The sequence below is a fragment of the Adelges cooleyi genome, unplaced genomic scaffold (genome assembly GCF_023614345.1).
Source record: "Adelges cooleyi isolate 19-005CV unplaced genomic scaffold, UGA_ACOO_1.1 ACOO_flye_CR_arks_rails_tigmint_CR_PRNA_651, whole genome shotgun sequence".
NCBI classification, from domain to species: Eukaryota; Metazoa; Arthropoda; class Insecta; order Hemiptera; family Adelgidae; genus Adelges; species Adelges cooleyi.
Window position 1 is genome coordinate 9,974,602 of NW_026096352.1, and position 15,701 is coordinate 9,990,302.

At 34.8% G+C, this 15,701-nt stretch overlaps 1 protein-coding gene across 4 annotated transcripts in view; it reads right to left on the bottom strand.

The window, feature by feature from the left end:
- Window positions 1–752: 752 nt before the first annotated feature.
- LOC126844546 (neurexin-1a) overlaps window positions 753–15,701 on the bottom strand; it is a 181,698-nt gene continuing 166,749 nt past the window's right edge. For 3 of the 4 annotated variants that reach the window (XM_050582822.1, XM_050582825.1, XM_050582824.1), the window contains 15 exons: window positions 12,720–12,827; window positions 11,210–11,408; window positions 10,284–10,475; window positions 9,416–9,565; window positions 9,137–9,351; window positions 8,958–9,063; window positions 8,703–8,879; window positions 7,847–8,299; window positions 7,599–7,757; window positions 7,392–7,511; window positions 7,147–7,325; window positions 5,974–6,390; window positions 5,691–5,799; window positions 5,420–5,611; window positions 3,957–5,305 (listed from right to left, as the gene is read on the bottom strand). In XM_050582822.1, the coding sequence (XP_050438779.1) occupies window positions 4,455–5,305; window positions 5,420–5,611; window positions 5,691–5,799; window positions 5,974–6,390; window positions 7,147–7,325; window positions 7,392–7,511; window positions 7,599–7,757; window positions 7,847–8,299; window positions 8,703–8,879; window positions 8,958–9,063; window positions 9,137–9,351; window positions 9,416–9,565; window positions 10,284–10,475; window positions 11,210–11,408; window positions 12,720–12,827 (3,627 nt within the window). In that variant the 3' untranslated portion in view covers window positions 3,957–4,454. Of the gene's footprint in view, window positions 840–3,956; window positions 5,306–5,419; window positions 5,612–5,690; window positions 5,800–5,973; window positions 6,391–7,146; window positions 7,326–7,391; window positions 7,512–7,598; window positions 7,758–7,846; window positions 8,300–8,702; window positions 8,880–8,957; window positions 9,064–9,136; window positions 9,352–9,415; window positions 9,566–10,283; window positions 10,476–11,209; window positions 11,409–12,719; window positions 12,828–15,701 lie in introns of those variants that run through there. The other variant, XM_050582823.1, reaches the window with a different exon arrangement.

Below are 15,701 nucleotides of genomic sequence, written 5' to 3' on the forward strand. Positions count from 1 at the left end.
GAAGGTATTAATTAGTTATACTAATGCACATAGAAAGCTCTCGATACCTACTGACCAAAAGTATGTGCACAGTAAAGGGTCATAACGTACTATATAAGTTTAATAACATATTAAGAGGACGTTATACCCTCTATTTATTAATAAGAACGGTATAGGCAATTTTTACAATACTTTAAATTAAAGGTTAAACTGTGTAATTATTAGTTCAGTAATTAGGACTCTTTTTTGGTTTAAATGTTAAATATTAGGTTTATCAAAAAAGGATATGACATCTTGTCATCATTCTTCTTCGTAATAGTATTTTTGGTCTATAATCATCAAAGAGTGAGTAAAATGCATTCTATCTAACAATAAGTATGTTTTAACGCTAGAAAATTGTGTGTAGAACGTCTTCTTAACACTAGAATAAACATAAAAATTTTAAACTATTATTTTGTATTTAAACAATAGTACAATACCATTAGCAATAATTAAGTTTAGAAAAATGAAATCGTAATACATTTTAATAAATTATATATTTATGTATTGCGTCATTTTTTCATGTTCCAATTTATTTTACTAGTGTTGGTAGTTAAAACGTTTAAAAACATTAAAATTGTATTTCTCTTTTGTTTTATGGGTTAATTATGGATATATTCACTAGGGCAATTTTAACATGTCATATTAGATATAGTCCCTGATCTGTACATTTTTTTACATTCACATAATATAGCCTCTAGTTCAGCTTTAATTATAAAACAAGATGCCGTAGCCACGCTTTTACCTCGTTTTTCTTGACGAATCCGCTGTACGCCGAAGATTTGTGTATTTGGTGTTTTCTGAAAGTTTTTCAGCCGAGTCTGCAACCACAAAAGATCATTTTCATGTCTTGTTGAAGTACCGAATAAATTTACAGTACTGGTGGAATTATAGATAATGATATAGTATATTAACGAGCGGTAACAAGCTAGTATAATAAAACGTCAAGTTTCTGGCTAAAATTGTAGTGTTTATTCCTGTAGTTTTATAACTGGCTTAAAACAATTTATAGAGAAATTGGGCTCTTAAACTGTTTTGAATTTATTATTTAGTTCTAATTTGAACGTTGAACGTACAACATATCTCTTATCTCCTATATCTTACCCCTATCACTAACCCCCTATCCCCTACCCCTATATCCCACCCCTACCCCTATATCCCACCTCTATCACTCACCCTTATCCCCTACCCCTATATCCCACCCCTTATCTCCTACCCCTATTTCCACCTCCAACCCATCTCCGTGTGGTAACGCTCTTTTGGTAACGCTTTTTTCCGGTTATTTGCCATAGCTAATTCCACCCCTTTCCCATACCCACCCCATTTCTTTTTTCGTTACGCTCTTTTGGTAACGCTTTTTTCGATTATGTGCCAGAGCTAAGACATGAAAATGTCAATATAGTCTCTAATCCGCCTGACAAACGAAACAGGAGTTATAATAGAAGTTTCCCAGGATTTTTCTTTATCCAGTTCCACACTATCATTGTATGTAGTCACAGAACTTGTTATGTTTATAATACAATAAACTGTCGGTAGATTAATTTATCCTTAATTTACCTTCCTCAAAATGACCATTAATGTACATGTTATTTGTAATAATTGTGTTATATTTTATATGATTGATTTTTGTTAGGGATAAATAAACAACGCAAGGTCTGAGCCTAAAAGTCGCATAATTTATTCTACACTTAACATTAATAATAATTAGTATACTAGTAATTAGGCTTTATAATTATTCAAAAACTCGTTTTTATACGCAAAAAAAAAAATTAACTATTTATAGTAACAATAATTGTTATTTTTATTACGCGGTAATTATACATTTAAATATATTTAACTATAACAACGTATGACTATAATAATATTTTATACAAAAATTCGACTAAGTAACGATAAACACACTATTAAATGTTATGTAAGTATATAAATATTCACCCCGGTCTTGATGGTATTAAACAAAAATGGGTAGGAATGATGGACGAGTACGAAGGTGTTTTTAAGAAAAAGCGTAACCCCTCCCCCTTAAATTTAAAACAAACTTTTTAAGACAATATTTTCTAATAAACAAAATATTAAGGAAATTGTTGAAGAAAAATTGTAAAAAGATCACTTGTCAAATGAAACGTGTGAGACGTATGTTGATAGTATATGTTAATAATAACGCTAATAGTTTTTATAAAAAAAATTGAAGAATTAAAAAAAATATATAAATCCATAAGTCTTTTGATTAACTATTTTAAGTAAAAAAGGACGCAAATTGTAAAATTCAATTCACTAGCGTTAAGTTTTTACTAAAAACCAAATTTATTTATCAGAACTGTTGAGAACAATTATTTTCCGTATTAATAAATTACCAAACGTACGATATTTAAATATAAATATTCATAATATATTGAAATAATAGAATATTCAAGTAAAAAACGAAATTGGTTCAAGAGTTTAAAAAAAATTACAAACATTATTTTTAAGTTATGAATTATTGATACTTATGGAATAAGTAGGCGAGTTGATATTATAAAGTTACAATTAAAAAAAAAAAAATGTTTATATACGTACAGGACAATCCATCTGATGTAAGACACTCGTTTTCTCAGAAATTATGATTATTTTGAAAATAATTTTTTCCATAAACTTGTAGATACATGTTTTACTATATCTTTCAGTACGTTGAAAATATTATAATATCTTCATCCCTTTTACGTAAAACTAGTATGGATATGGTTTTTTTTTAATGGGAACATATGTTTTAATAATTCCATTAATATAAAGAAAAAGATGTTAGTGTTTGAACTTTTAATTTTCATTAATCTATTCGTTTTTTATGACTTTGCAAAGATATTATATTTCGCCTTATATTTATGATATGTCCAGGTAATGTTTTGAGATAATGATAGGCAAGCGGACCAAGTCTACCAATTCAAACACACTAACGTTGGCGGTGTTATCGACGGGGTCAATATCATTATTTGATGGGAAGCTGCTGTGTTACTGTTGTAAAACCCGAACGAATTTAATCTTAAACTCAAATCTTTATAATTAAAAAAAAATGTCTACATATTTATGGAATTAAAAAATCATGTCTTACCATTTGAAAAAACGTAGTCCATACTTCTTTTCTGTATAAACTATGAAGGTAAATGTTTTCTAAGTATTGAAAAATATAGTAAAATATGTACCTAAAAGTATGAGAAGAAATTATTTTTGAAATATTCATATTTTCCGGGAAAATGAGTGTCTTGCATTGGATGGATCGCCCTGTATGTATATATCCTTTTAAAATTATAAACTGGCGGATAAAAGACCTATGTAAACAAATTATTTTGAAAGTAAATAAGAATAAGGAGAAAGGTACTTAGTTAATAATTAAATGCAAATTATTACGGTTGGGGAAACGCTCTTGAAAATAAATATTTACAATTGTTGGTAGATAGTTGAATGAAAAAATAATTATAATTGCGATCCTTTCTACCAATGTTTTGTACAAGTGTGATTTTGCTTCTTAAACATTTTTTGCTACGCCGAACAATATCAAGTTAGTTGTAAATTATATTCTACAAAACGCCGTCGAACCATTATCATTACGCATGGTTAGACATCCTAGTACGTTCAATAAATAATACAATAATATAATTATAATAATAATACAATTATACACAATATAGGTTTTCCCCTCCAAATATTATGGCTGTCGTCAAACGTCTACACAACTTACATGGTAAGATAATGAAACGTTTTAAATTATTATACTCATATCTAGTTTCATTCCTTAAATATAATTTATTATATATATATATATATATATATATATATATATATATATATATAATTATCTACATTTAAACAAAACGGCCGGTAGGCTGTACAATATTCATAATAATGCATAAAACTTATATATGATATATTAACTAATTAATTAATAACAATAACGGTATCGATTATTGTCTTGTATAGTAAAGTAATTTATGTAATGTACACGTCAACGATAAAACAAAGTTAAAGAGTTATTTTCATACCGTTAGGAGTAGAAAATAACAATAATTAAACTACGAAAACTGTTGATGTAAGCAAACAGCTAGTTTTGTTATTTTCGAATTGTTTGCTTGGAAGTTTTCTGCCGGTAAAATTCAATACCTACAGTTGTACGTGGCGCCACGATGATAAACATTTTGCAACCAGAGTCGTATTTAGAATTTTAGGCCCTTTAAGCCATAAAAAGTGTTTACCTTATCCCTTTTCTAAGTCCTCCATAATATATTATTCGTTTTTTACAAAAAAAAATTAATAATTTACTTAAACTTTATGCTTTCTAAAATTTTGCTGCCCGGAGCCACACTCTAAATACGTCTCTGTGCGCAACTGACATTTAGAAGTGACAAAAAAAAAAAAAAACAGTCGATGGCATCGGTCAATCTGATATCCGGAAACATAATGCACTCTTACACATACCACTCTTTCACGTCTTGGCGCTTTTTGTTGGCCGGTCTTGTCGTCCGGAAATTGTTTTGCACGTACGTGACAGACGCGGTGGGCGACGGCTGCATGCTGGACGGCGAGTAATAGTTGCCACCAGGCGACAGCAGCGGGTTCGAGTTGTGGTGATGACTGCTTCCGGAGTGATGGAGATCGCCGAGTTGGTGCCGGCCGTGGGGCTGCTGCTGCTGTTGGTGGTGGTGCGGGTCGACGACCGGGTACGCTTTGGGTATTTCGATCTTATATCTATTGGTGTCCGTCCGGTACTTGACCTTAAGCACCACGAGTATGATCAGCACAATGACGATCAGCGTGCCGGTGGTGACGAGGACCACGTAGGCAGTGCTTTCGGCCGCCTCCGTGTTGATAGGCACGTCTCGTTTTGGCGTGCCCGGTTCGGTTGGGTGCGGATTGCCCGCGAACCTGTCGCCAAAATCTGCTGGCTGAGACGTCCATACCGGCTTGTCAACATTGTTGTGATACACCGACTCGTCGGGCACGGTGTTGTAATACGGCGAAATTGTGCTGACGGTTGTGGTGCTGGTAGTGGTACTGCTGATGCTGCTGCTGCTGCTTGACACCGATGCGGCATCCGTCGACGTAACTGTGGACACCGACGATGTCGACTTGGTCGTTTTTACGGGCGGTTTATAAGACGAAAACGGAGGCGGCGCCGGTGACGTACGACCACTGTAGGGTACAGTGACAGAGGCCGATGACGTTGTGTTGATCGGATGTTGTTCAGTACGATTTGGCGCCGACTGTGTCGTTCGGTTCACTAATATGGACGTGGTTACTTGAACAGCGTGTTTGGAACCTATGTAACAAAATGTACAAATTTATAATACGTTGGTAAATTATTTACTTATTTTGTATATAATTATCTCAAAGTCCATGGTATCCTCCCATATTCGTTATCTACTATCCTCACTTTTAACTGTGGTGAATTCTGTCGCACCCGGCGGTGATGTTGGACCAAACCCAGATCCCGCTGTTATGCAATCCGTCTCCTCGTCATCGTCGTCGCAACCGACAGCCGTAGGAGGCCGTGGAACTCCGGTGGCTAGCGGTGGTGGCGGTACCGCAGTGGCCGGCACGTAAACAGGTGTGATCAGATCGTCTCCTTAACGGTTACAAAACGGTGTGATCAACCATGTTACAGGTGGTCTAGTCGCAAAGTGCAAATGTATCGATAGACTTACCTGTGCCGGTGGTATCGTATGCCACGGTGCACTGGTCCTCGTCGTCGTGGTTACAACCGGATCCGGCGCCCGAGTACACCAGGTCGTCCATCACGCCAGACGCAGGAGTCTGAAGAAAATTATTACAGAGTTCATTGTCGTATGAAAACAATACTTAACCGTATTTACATAATATGTGCGTAAAATATTTTTTTCCGTGATCAATTTTAATTTTATCAGGGATTTAATTTAAAAAAAATATATTATATTGTATTTATGGACATGTGATGTTTAGTCAGGTTACCTGTTGCATAGTGTCCAACAGAGAATGTTCGTTAAGCCGGTCTATTATGGACGAGATCACGTGACAGTCTCCCCGGCTGGTTGCCCTCGAATCGCCGTCGGCCATCAAGTCGAACACCCGCAGACCGTTGAACACCAAACCCATCATAACGCCCTCGTACCCGTTCTCGATCCGCTGTGCCGTTCTATTCCAACGTCCGCCCACCTGGATCGTCGACTGACCGTTAAACACATTTAGCTGGTGCCCGGACGGATAATGCGTCTGCATGCTGTTGTCGTCCACTTGCAGAGTGGAGTTTGGCCCGGACCGCGTGAACCTCACTAAGTGGTACATATTGTCGTTAACCTTGACGTTGGCTTCGCCTATCGGGTGATCGTTGGTGCCGATATTGTACACGACAATTATATTTCCGTTGATCTGTGAAAAACATTAAAATTTCATAAATAAAGTGTGGTTAGACGAGGTGGAAAGAAGCAACATAGGGTAGGTATTGGAGTCGTTTAGAATAATAGTCAAATTTTATACAACTGTAGTGAGGTCAGGTGATGTATGGAAACTCACTTCCATTTTGTTGGGCAACACGCATTGAATAAAAAAGGTGAACAAAAATAGTAGTTGAAATAATGTTGAGATGGATGTGCGGTGTGGTTAAATAAGACAGCATGAAAAATGAGTATAATAGAATAAGGAGTTTGGGAGTGACGCCAATGGCAAAAAAAAAATGAAAGAGAAAAGTTTGAGATGGTTCAATAAAAGAGGAAAATTAAGTAGTGTAAAAATGGATAAGATCATTTCAGATAACATGTGTAATGTGTTTATGTTTTTTAAAATTTTAATTTTTCTGGAAATATACAAGTATAGAAATTGTACCAAGTATCAAATTTTACTAATTGTTGTTATTTGAAAGTATTAGATTCATATCTTAATTTTTGTATTAATTCCTTTTTTTTTTATAGATACAATTAGTTAAAATGAATTGCCACACACTATTATTCTACGTGGACCCTTACACTGTTAACTATATAAATATAAATAAATTTGTATTTTGGGGTGTTGTGTAATACTTTCTAGCCTCCCATTTTTTCTAACCTTTTCTATGTCATAGTGGTTTTGACCGAGAAACTTCCCAATAGCATATGGTATTTGAAAAAGAGAGAAACTGTGATACATTACCATTTCAACTTGCAGGTAATCGCTGGATGTGCCACTATCTACGCGAAACATCACGCCATTAAGTTTAGAAGTGATGATACCAAAGGCCAGTTTGTCGTTCTGCATATCCGGTTGTTGTCCTACAGGAAAACTGTAGCTCATCATGCCGCCATCAGGTCCAAACTCATATGAAAGGGACGCTAAAAGGGCACAGTTGTTAAAGGTGTTAACTTAGATTGTTACTATCAATTGTGTAAGACACTTACGTTCTGAACACGTGAGTCCGACGTACGCCGTCATGTCACAGTCACAAGAATACGAATTCCACTGTTCCACACAAGTGCCGTGGTTGTCGCACATGTCTCTCGCACACATCCGACCTAGTCCTGTACAAGACATAGACAAGTTTGATTAAAATACTTAACTAAGGTGATAAAGCTAAGGGTTTGGTTAAGATAAGCAATCACGCTCACCGTCGCAACCGGCCGTCACTAGAGTGCTAGGTATGACCGCGTTCTCGACCATGTCCGGCGATTCTCCATTATACTCCAGCCCAGACATGCAGCCTTCAAAACCATGCCTAGAATGCATGTGCTTGGCTTGTCGTTTATGCAGTTCCTTGGGCACTCCACCTGTGAACCCGTAAGCGCGTTTAATATCCTATATTTCTCATAAACTACAAAATATTATGTTAACTTCAAAAAATCTATTATATACTGACCGACATAAAACATGTCGTTCAGTTGTATATTGTGTGGTCTAGACATAGTGGTAGTGGCGACAACTTGGTCATCGACCATTAAGCAAAACATGGTTGGCGATATCTGCACCAAATGAATAGTGTGCCAGAAATTGTCGTTTAAAACCATCTTGGAGGTGTCCCTCAACCGCACCACGTGAGTGCCTGACCGGATGTTGACCAATACATGACCATTGACAAGTTCAGTGAGAGCAAAATCATTGCGCTTATCGCCAGCGCCGTTGAAGAAAAACAGTCCGGAAGAATGTCTGGTTTTGAACCGGAAGTACACCTCTATCCTGGAATATGCTTTCAAGGGGGGGAGTCCGACAAAAGTGTTCTTAGACAAGAACGTAACGGTATGAATCATCGTTGGCGGTTTCTCTTGTTTCAACAAGCCAACGGTCATATGTATCTTGGGCAGATCTTCGGAAACTGTAACAGTTAAGTTTGTTATTGTTAGTATTTCTTTCTAAACTCACTGAAATAATAACATAGAATTGAGTGAAATGGGAATTGCACAAGTTTTGTGCGAAGAAAGAACCTACCGTTTCTTTCTACATTAATTTTCCATTGATACCCTCGCTGTCTCTTTCTCATCTTATCTATTATAGGTACATCTAAGTTTTTTCTTTTATAATTAATACGATACATATTTTATCCGACTTCGTCACTTCACACACCACCCACGAAATTCTCTAATACTTCATTTCGCTTTAATGATTATTATAAAATCGTTATCAGTACTGTATATTATAGGAAAACATAGTTGTAGGTAAAAGAAAGGTAATTGAAGGGAACACGATGTTGGTCGTGAACATTTTTCGGTAATACTCACAGCCTTTGACAGCAATTTTCGCAATGTCGAAAAAATGCATCTTGTTTACTACGAACTGTCGCATGCTGCCGATGAAACTGGGTAAGTCCGTCATGGCCTCCGGATCTGTAGGGGGCGACCCTCCTATCAGCATGCCCTGCCATCTGAGCGTGATAGCATCGTCAAGGGGCGAATCGTCTGTGAACCAAAAATTTAAACACGATCACAATGTTGCCAATATAAATATTTTTCGAACATCTAAAGTAAAGATCGCACCTCTGGCGGTTTCGTTGTCCACTTTTAGTCGGATCTCGTGTCCTCGTCTTGCGTAGTGTAGATAATGCCAGTTATTGTCGTCCAAATGAGTTCCACACAGCACCACCTGATTGTTCAAATACAAAGCTTGAGCATCACACGTTGTAGGCGAATGCGCCAACGTATTATTGTGTACAAACCTTTTCTTTGTCACCGATCTTCAACGCCAAGCGGATCTTTCCCACGATTAATGCTATTTCCAGTCTGTCCCATGAGCTGTCGAATGTCTTCATCAGCATGGCCAGCGGTCTGTTCGTCTTGAACCGGAAATACATGTCTTCCGCTTGGGTGGTCATTTTGTCCGGCATCACAGCTTGTACATATTGCGACCCGTTGAAATTGTACGCGGGCGTATCTGTGTACAGACAATAAGAATGATTTTCGAAACAAGTCCAGATAGCTAGCACCAAGTGGCTCACCTCGGGTGCACGCTACCCCGTCGTACTCGGTCGGCCAACAGTCACAAATGACTCTGTTCCAACCTTGGCGACATATGCCTCCGTTGTAGCACGTGTCCGGTTGGCATCCAATGAACTCCGACGGCTCTGGGCAATGTGACGTCACCGAAACTGTGAAATCAAACGAAATGCGTTATCGTCAAAATGCGATTTCACACACCATTGCTCTCAATCCGTGTCGGCTGCTCGAATCTGATTTTTTTCTACTTTCCTCTACGTACACATTTTATTCATTATAGTCACTGAACTCAGTATATGAAACGCGTGTTCAGATTGAAAAATGTCCCCGCCTGAGAGGCAGCCATTTTGTGTACCCATTTCATAGAAAGTAAAAATGCCACGTCACTTTTCCGTGATATGTATTAAAATGTTAGGTTAGGTGATGATAACATTATGATAAATCGGTCATATATTTAATAAATCATAGAAAAAACAATAGCTGTACACAAAATGGTAGCCCTTTTAACAGGGGACATTTTTATAAGCAGCCGATACATTGAGTTCAGTGGTTATAGTACTGTAATAATTTTATAAACGCGTTTAAACCATGTCTGTCTTTTTTTTTCGTTTTCTTTGTTATTAGCTATACTCCTGAACTATCTTAATCCATTAACGTTGTACATTTTAGCAACCGCATTTTTTGTACTTGCTCTTCTCCTGGTTTTATTTTAATTACACTGTCTTACGGTTCCTACCTCACTAAAGTTTTGTACCGTTATTTCCTCTTTAACTCAAACATCGTTTTTAATGCAAATTCAATAGTCACCCTCCCCCTACAAGTATTTTTTTATTTTACAACAATGTGCAATATAAAACTTAAGTTTCTTACCTCTGTCTTGCTCAAGAGATAAACCGACCAAATTTATAGTCACTCCATCCACGACTAGGTCGCGCACACAACCGACAAATCCAGTCTCCATAGACAACGTCCAAACGCCAGGGGGTACCTTCTTGTGGTATACCGCTCGTCCACCAAAGCCCAACATAATACCATTCTGAAGATGTAGCTGATTGGAATCGCCTGAAACGAACCCGTCACTGTTAAAGGATTTGCTAAAATATTCTAATACCAAAAGGCTACACGAAAATTCTGTACTTTCCTACTCAATTCTAGACTATTTAGATAAAATATGTTTATTAAGTTTAAAAACACCTCTTACTATGTAGAATTTTTGCTCAAACCTATAATTAACGAGTAACTAAACTATACTAAAATATAAAATGCTCGTAAATTTGTACTTATATATAAATGTACATATTTTGTTCTTATTGAAAACGTGTGAATGAGCTGTATTAGCTAAGATTATGAATAAATTAATAATAAAACCCTTTATTTTTTTTGTAAATTCGAATATTTTTGCCACTTGCTATTCACAACGTTCCGACACCTAAACTATATCTCTATGTTTTTTTATTGAAATCTAACTATGAGATTTTATAAGTAATAACATTATTAAAATTAATTATAATTTAGGTATAATTTATCAAATTTTTTTTCATATTTTTATTATTATAAATTAGAGCAATTTTTTTTTTCTTTACTTTTAAAGTTTAATACAAAAAATACACAAAAGATGTTTACTTTCTTCAAAAATGTTCAGCGTTAACTTGCGAAATACTTAAACGGGCTACTATACGGAAAGGTTTCGACACTGCGGTGTCGTTAACCTTTGTGTTTAACCTTATATTATACACTTATACGACCATAATATGATAATTTTATTTTATACTTGTGTATGTATATTTTTTTTTTACCTATTGTCATGAAGTCAGACGGATAATCGTCGATAGTGCAATGTATATCTCTGTCGTTGCGCCAAATAGAAAACTCATGCCACTCGCCGTCGTTGATTTTAGCGTTGTCAGGGCTTATTTCGAATCTTGTGCCACCTGTACCCAAATCCAAGTACACATACACACGCCCGTCAACAATTTCAACGGCATAGGCTCCAGCCTGTAAATTCAAATATTGCATTAAAATATTTCTAGTATTAAATATTGATTTCAACTTTCTATCCAGATTCATACCCTGAAGTATAAACTACAGATGTAAGCAAGGCTATTATGAAGTGAAAATATATAGTACATAATAGTTATACACGGATATGCATTAGATTATATAAAAATAAATTAGTTTGAATTGAACAATTAATGTTAGATTAGCAGCGAGAAAAATGAAAAATAAATTGATCGATGTGATATGAGCACGTTAAAAATTAGATGATAGTGTATTAAATTCTATTTATTTAAAAAAAAAAAAATTACTTTATGTATATAATAAAGTGTTTTTAGATAGATCAACACAATAATGTCTATTTGCTATACTATACTTTTAAAACATGGAATGTCACTTTAAATAGCCTAGGTTATCAATATTGGTAATATTATTTGACGTGTCTGTGTTAATATAAATCGACAGTTGACAGTAAAGGAGTAGGTACTTAACGTTTTGTGAATTGCCGAATTTCAATAATATTCGAACTGGAGTTGTTAACGTCACTATAGAAGTATTTTATAATAATTATAAAGAGAATCGAACGCAAATGATCCCGTTTGATCTCAAAGGCAGAACTGGAGTGTTGAGTGAAAAGTGTTCGTTATCAATACTACTCCTCCTCGGTGGTATCGTTAAGGATTATCAAAAGGTTTGTTATAAAAAAAATCGAGCGAGTAGTACATCACGACCTTTAAATGAAAAGAAATGGAAAAAAGTATTCAATAACGTTTCGGTTTTATTCAAGGCATAACACAAGCGTTTCTGATATTTTTTTTGCTGCAAATGATTTTTTAATCATATACTTAACCTAATTTATACCTGACAAATAAATATTCAGTATAGAACTGCTTAAAGAATTGTTGTCGACCAAGCATTTTTTAACCGAAATAATGAAATCTAATAATAAATCAAATGCGTAAAAAATTGTCTATGATATGCGTTTTATGAATGAGTAATATATTCACCCTAACGTGTATATGAAATAGTGAGAAAAGGACATAAATTACGTTTATACAATTTTACAAGAGAGCAAAATGTACATTTTTTTTTCTTTACAATATTTTTATAGGTGATTTTTATCCACTTCAATATGTTTTACAGAAATTTATGGAAAATCGTAAAAAAAATACAAATGGAATTAGGTTTAATTGTGAAAAATATCATATGAACAAAAACTTGTTTTCGAAAAAAATGTCGCTTGCATTCTTTTGGTTCTGATCACTTCATATTTGGTGTAGACAAACCAACGTCATAGCACATCATACGTACCGTGTGTTCGGTTTGACCTCTGCTGAAGAATAGAAGTCCGTCCGGCTCGTTGGTCCGAAACTTGACGGAAATCGAACCGCTGGTCGTACCTTCCCAATTTGGCAGCATCTGCAAACCAACCGAAAATTTTAAATTGGGCTAAAGTTTACAAGTCGCGCGCGCCATAATAGCATATTTATAGATAAACCTAACCTAATCGTAAGCTATAATATTGTATTATATTCACCAAAGACCGTTGAGTTGCCCCGACAGTATATTGCATTTTTTTTAAAAACTATTTAATTGTAACGATTAATGTTCGTCAATTCAAACCTGTTATCCGCCCCGTTCAAATGATCTATCAAAAATGACCTAAATTATTATTGTTATTGAGCTATTATAAAACGGACGGTAACTCACCGCCACCTTAAATTTTTTCATATAAATTATATTATAATTTAAATATTATTAATTATAAGAAATAAAAACAACATTTTTTGCATTAAATTACATATATTATAATTTTCACATTGTTTAGTGTACATTATGTTATTGCTCTTGCATACCGGTCATTCGGGAACATAGTACGTAGTTAAGTTTCTTAAAATGTGTTCCATAGCCCAAGTCACGTATGGCTGCTCAGGGATGTAGTCTCGTGAGTATGAAAAAGTAGCATTTGCAGTATCCACACTGAAATGCGGAAAAGGATCATCGAAGACAGATGATAATGTCTGTAACTTGTGGAAAGACAACGCGTCGTGGTATAAATAACGCATAATGTTTTAATGCAGAATTCTATTTACTTGTAAAAGTCGCGCCGTATAGGTATGCGTTACACTTTCAATATCGGTTAGAACGTGACGCGAAAAGTAATATAACCATTAACCTTTGGCGACGTAAAAAAGGATGGGAATAAATATAAGGCAAACGAATGATTTCGTTGGAAATAGTAAAAAAAAAAAAATAAATAGTCAAGTCGAACATTTTTTATTACTCTCATACGCTATCGATGTATATTATACCTATACCCTACGACATATTCGACAGTAAACACACACACTTGTGTATGTATATATATATACACACATTATATAGTTTATAGAATATTTGTATAGAACATATTCATATGGCCACCTAGTCTACTATTTCAAGCAGTTTTTAAAAAGCATATTTTATAATGATGACAGGTCACCAAAAGGGTTTGTTAAAGAATACACATCATATAGGTTTATATACATTTTGAGCTTTGTGCAACCTAATAAAAAAGATGATCCGAAAAATACATTAGCTTTTTAAAAATGTACCTTTGCCACCTAAATAATGTAATGAAAATAACGTTTCAAGACCAGTTTCGATTAATAATACCGTGACTGTCGATAGTGATAATTTATTCACATAATAAATCCCGCTTTTTCGAAGTACAAAAGAGGCAATAACGTAAATAGTCTTAAGATTCCAAGTTTTCAACCCAAATATTGCGTTTGCAAGAGTTTGAGAAAGTAAAGTTTAAGTTTAGTAGTAAATCAAATTACAAAATAAACGATCATGGCCGCACTATTTTCAAACACTTTCTTCACCTAATTAAAGTACCTACTCGACTTTCCAAAAACTTCAAATACATTTTACAATCTAATTTTGATTGTTTAAGTTACATAAGACTTGAGTAAAGTAACGGGCACTTCTATCATAAACGTTTTGAAAATTTACTAGCTTTATTTTTAATAAAATTAGTTAAAAACATAACCTTATTTGCTTAAAGTCGAAGGTCCTAGTTACGAGTTAAGTATGAATACCGACTAGGGTTATATTATATTTATAATATGACGTGTTGAAGACATATCGCATTTAACCAGATCAAATTAAATAAACGTGCTTACACGGCTATGTGTTAGCAGTTTATGTAGTTTTAAAGTTTATAACGACTGACGGGAATATTATTTTGAACTGTTGAATGGACCACGTTGATCAGAGATATAACATGACGATTTAATAATTGCTTTTAAGACAAATGTTTTGAAATTGTCCGCCCGATAAATGGACCGAGACCAACCAAATTTCGAATTTAGATCCGGGCAGTTCATTTCCAAATAACGACTTTTTTAATGCATTATTCGAGATGGTTGCTATTCCATGTCATTCAACTCGAGCAATAAGGTCGGCAGGTCACCAGGATACGATATCCATGGCCCATGCTCAAGTATAAAAAAAAGTATCCGACACAGCGGCAATAGCCCTGCGGCATCCCGTTCTAATATAATGTGGTCATTTCCGCCTGGATGTGTACAGAAGCCGCCACTAGGAAATTACTTAAAAGTATACATCTAAAAACGAAAACTACTGCCGTAAAATGTTTTTGTGCGTAGTATGCATACAAACTACAGACTAGCAACGTACACTCGGTTAGGGGTTTGATTGTTTTGCGTTTTGGTATTTTAGGCGGAAATTGAATACAAAAATTGAATAAACGCTTTTGTTATTCGAACAGAATACATTTTCGTATAAAATTCTATATTATATTAAATGGCTTTTGTATACATAAGTAGGTCATTTACGCGTCTGTGCACTACATGGATGTTGAATGTATTTTGAAAATGTTGTGTTTGTGTGTAAAAATGAGTAGATTGCCAAACGGTATATTACCTCATAAATTATTTTCAAATATGCAATCAGCCGATTAATTCACATATGAATTAAACATACATTTATAAAGTTCACTTGCTTTTTCTTCCGTCTACAGATACGCCAGCTTACATTTAATTCATATCTCTTTTATATTTTCACTTTTCTTCTTTGTACTTAGACCTTGCTTAAATTTACGAAAACCATCTCGGCTTATTTTACCCTTTGAATTCCCAGTTATTACAGAAAATTATTCCTAAATTATCTCTAACCATCTTATTCTTAAAATGAATTAAATTTATTCACTCAATGTATTTACATAAATATTTTCATTTCCATTTCTTATTATTCCTTCGCATCTCTATCTTTCAATACCTAAAATAA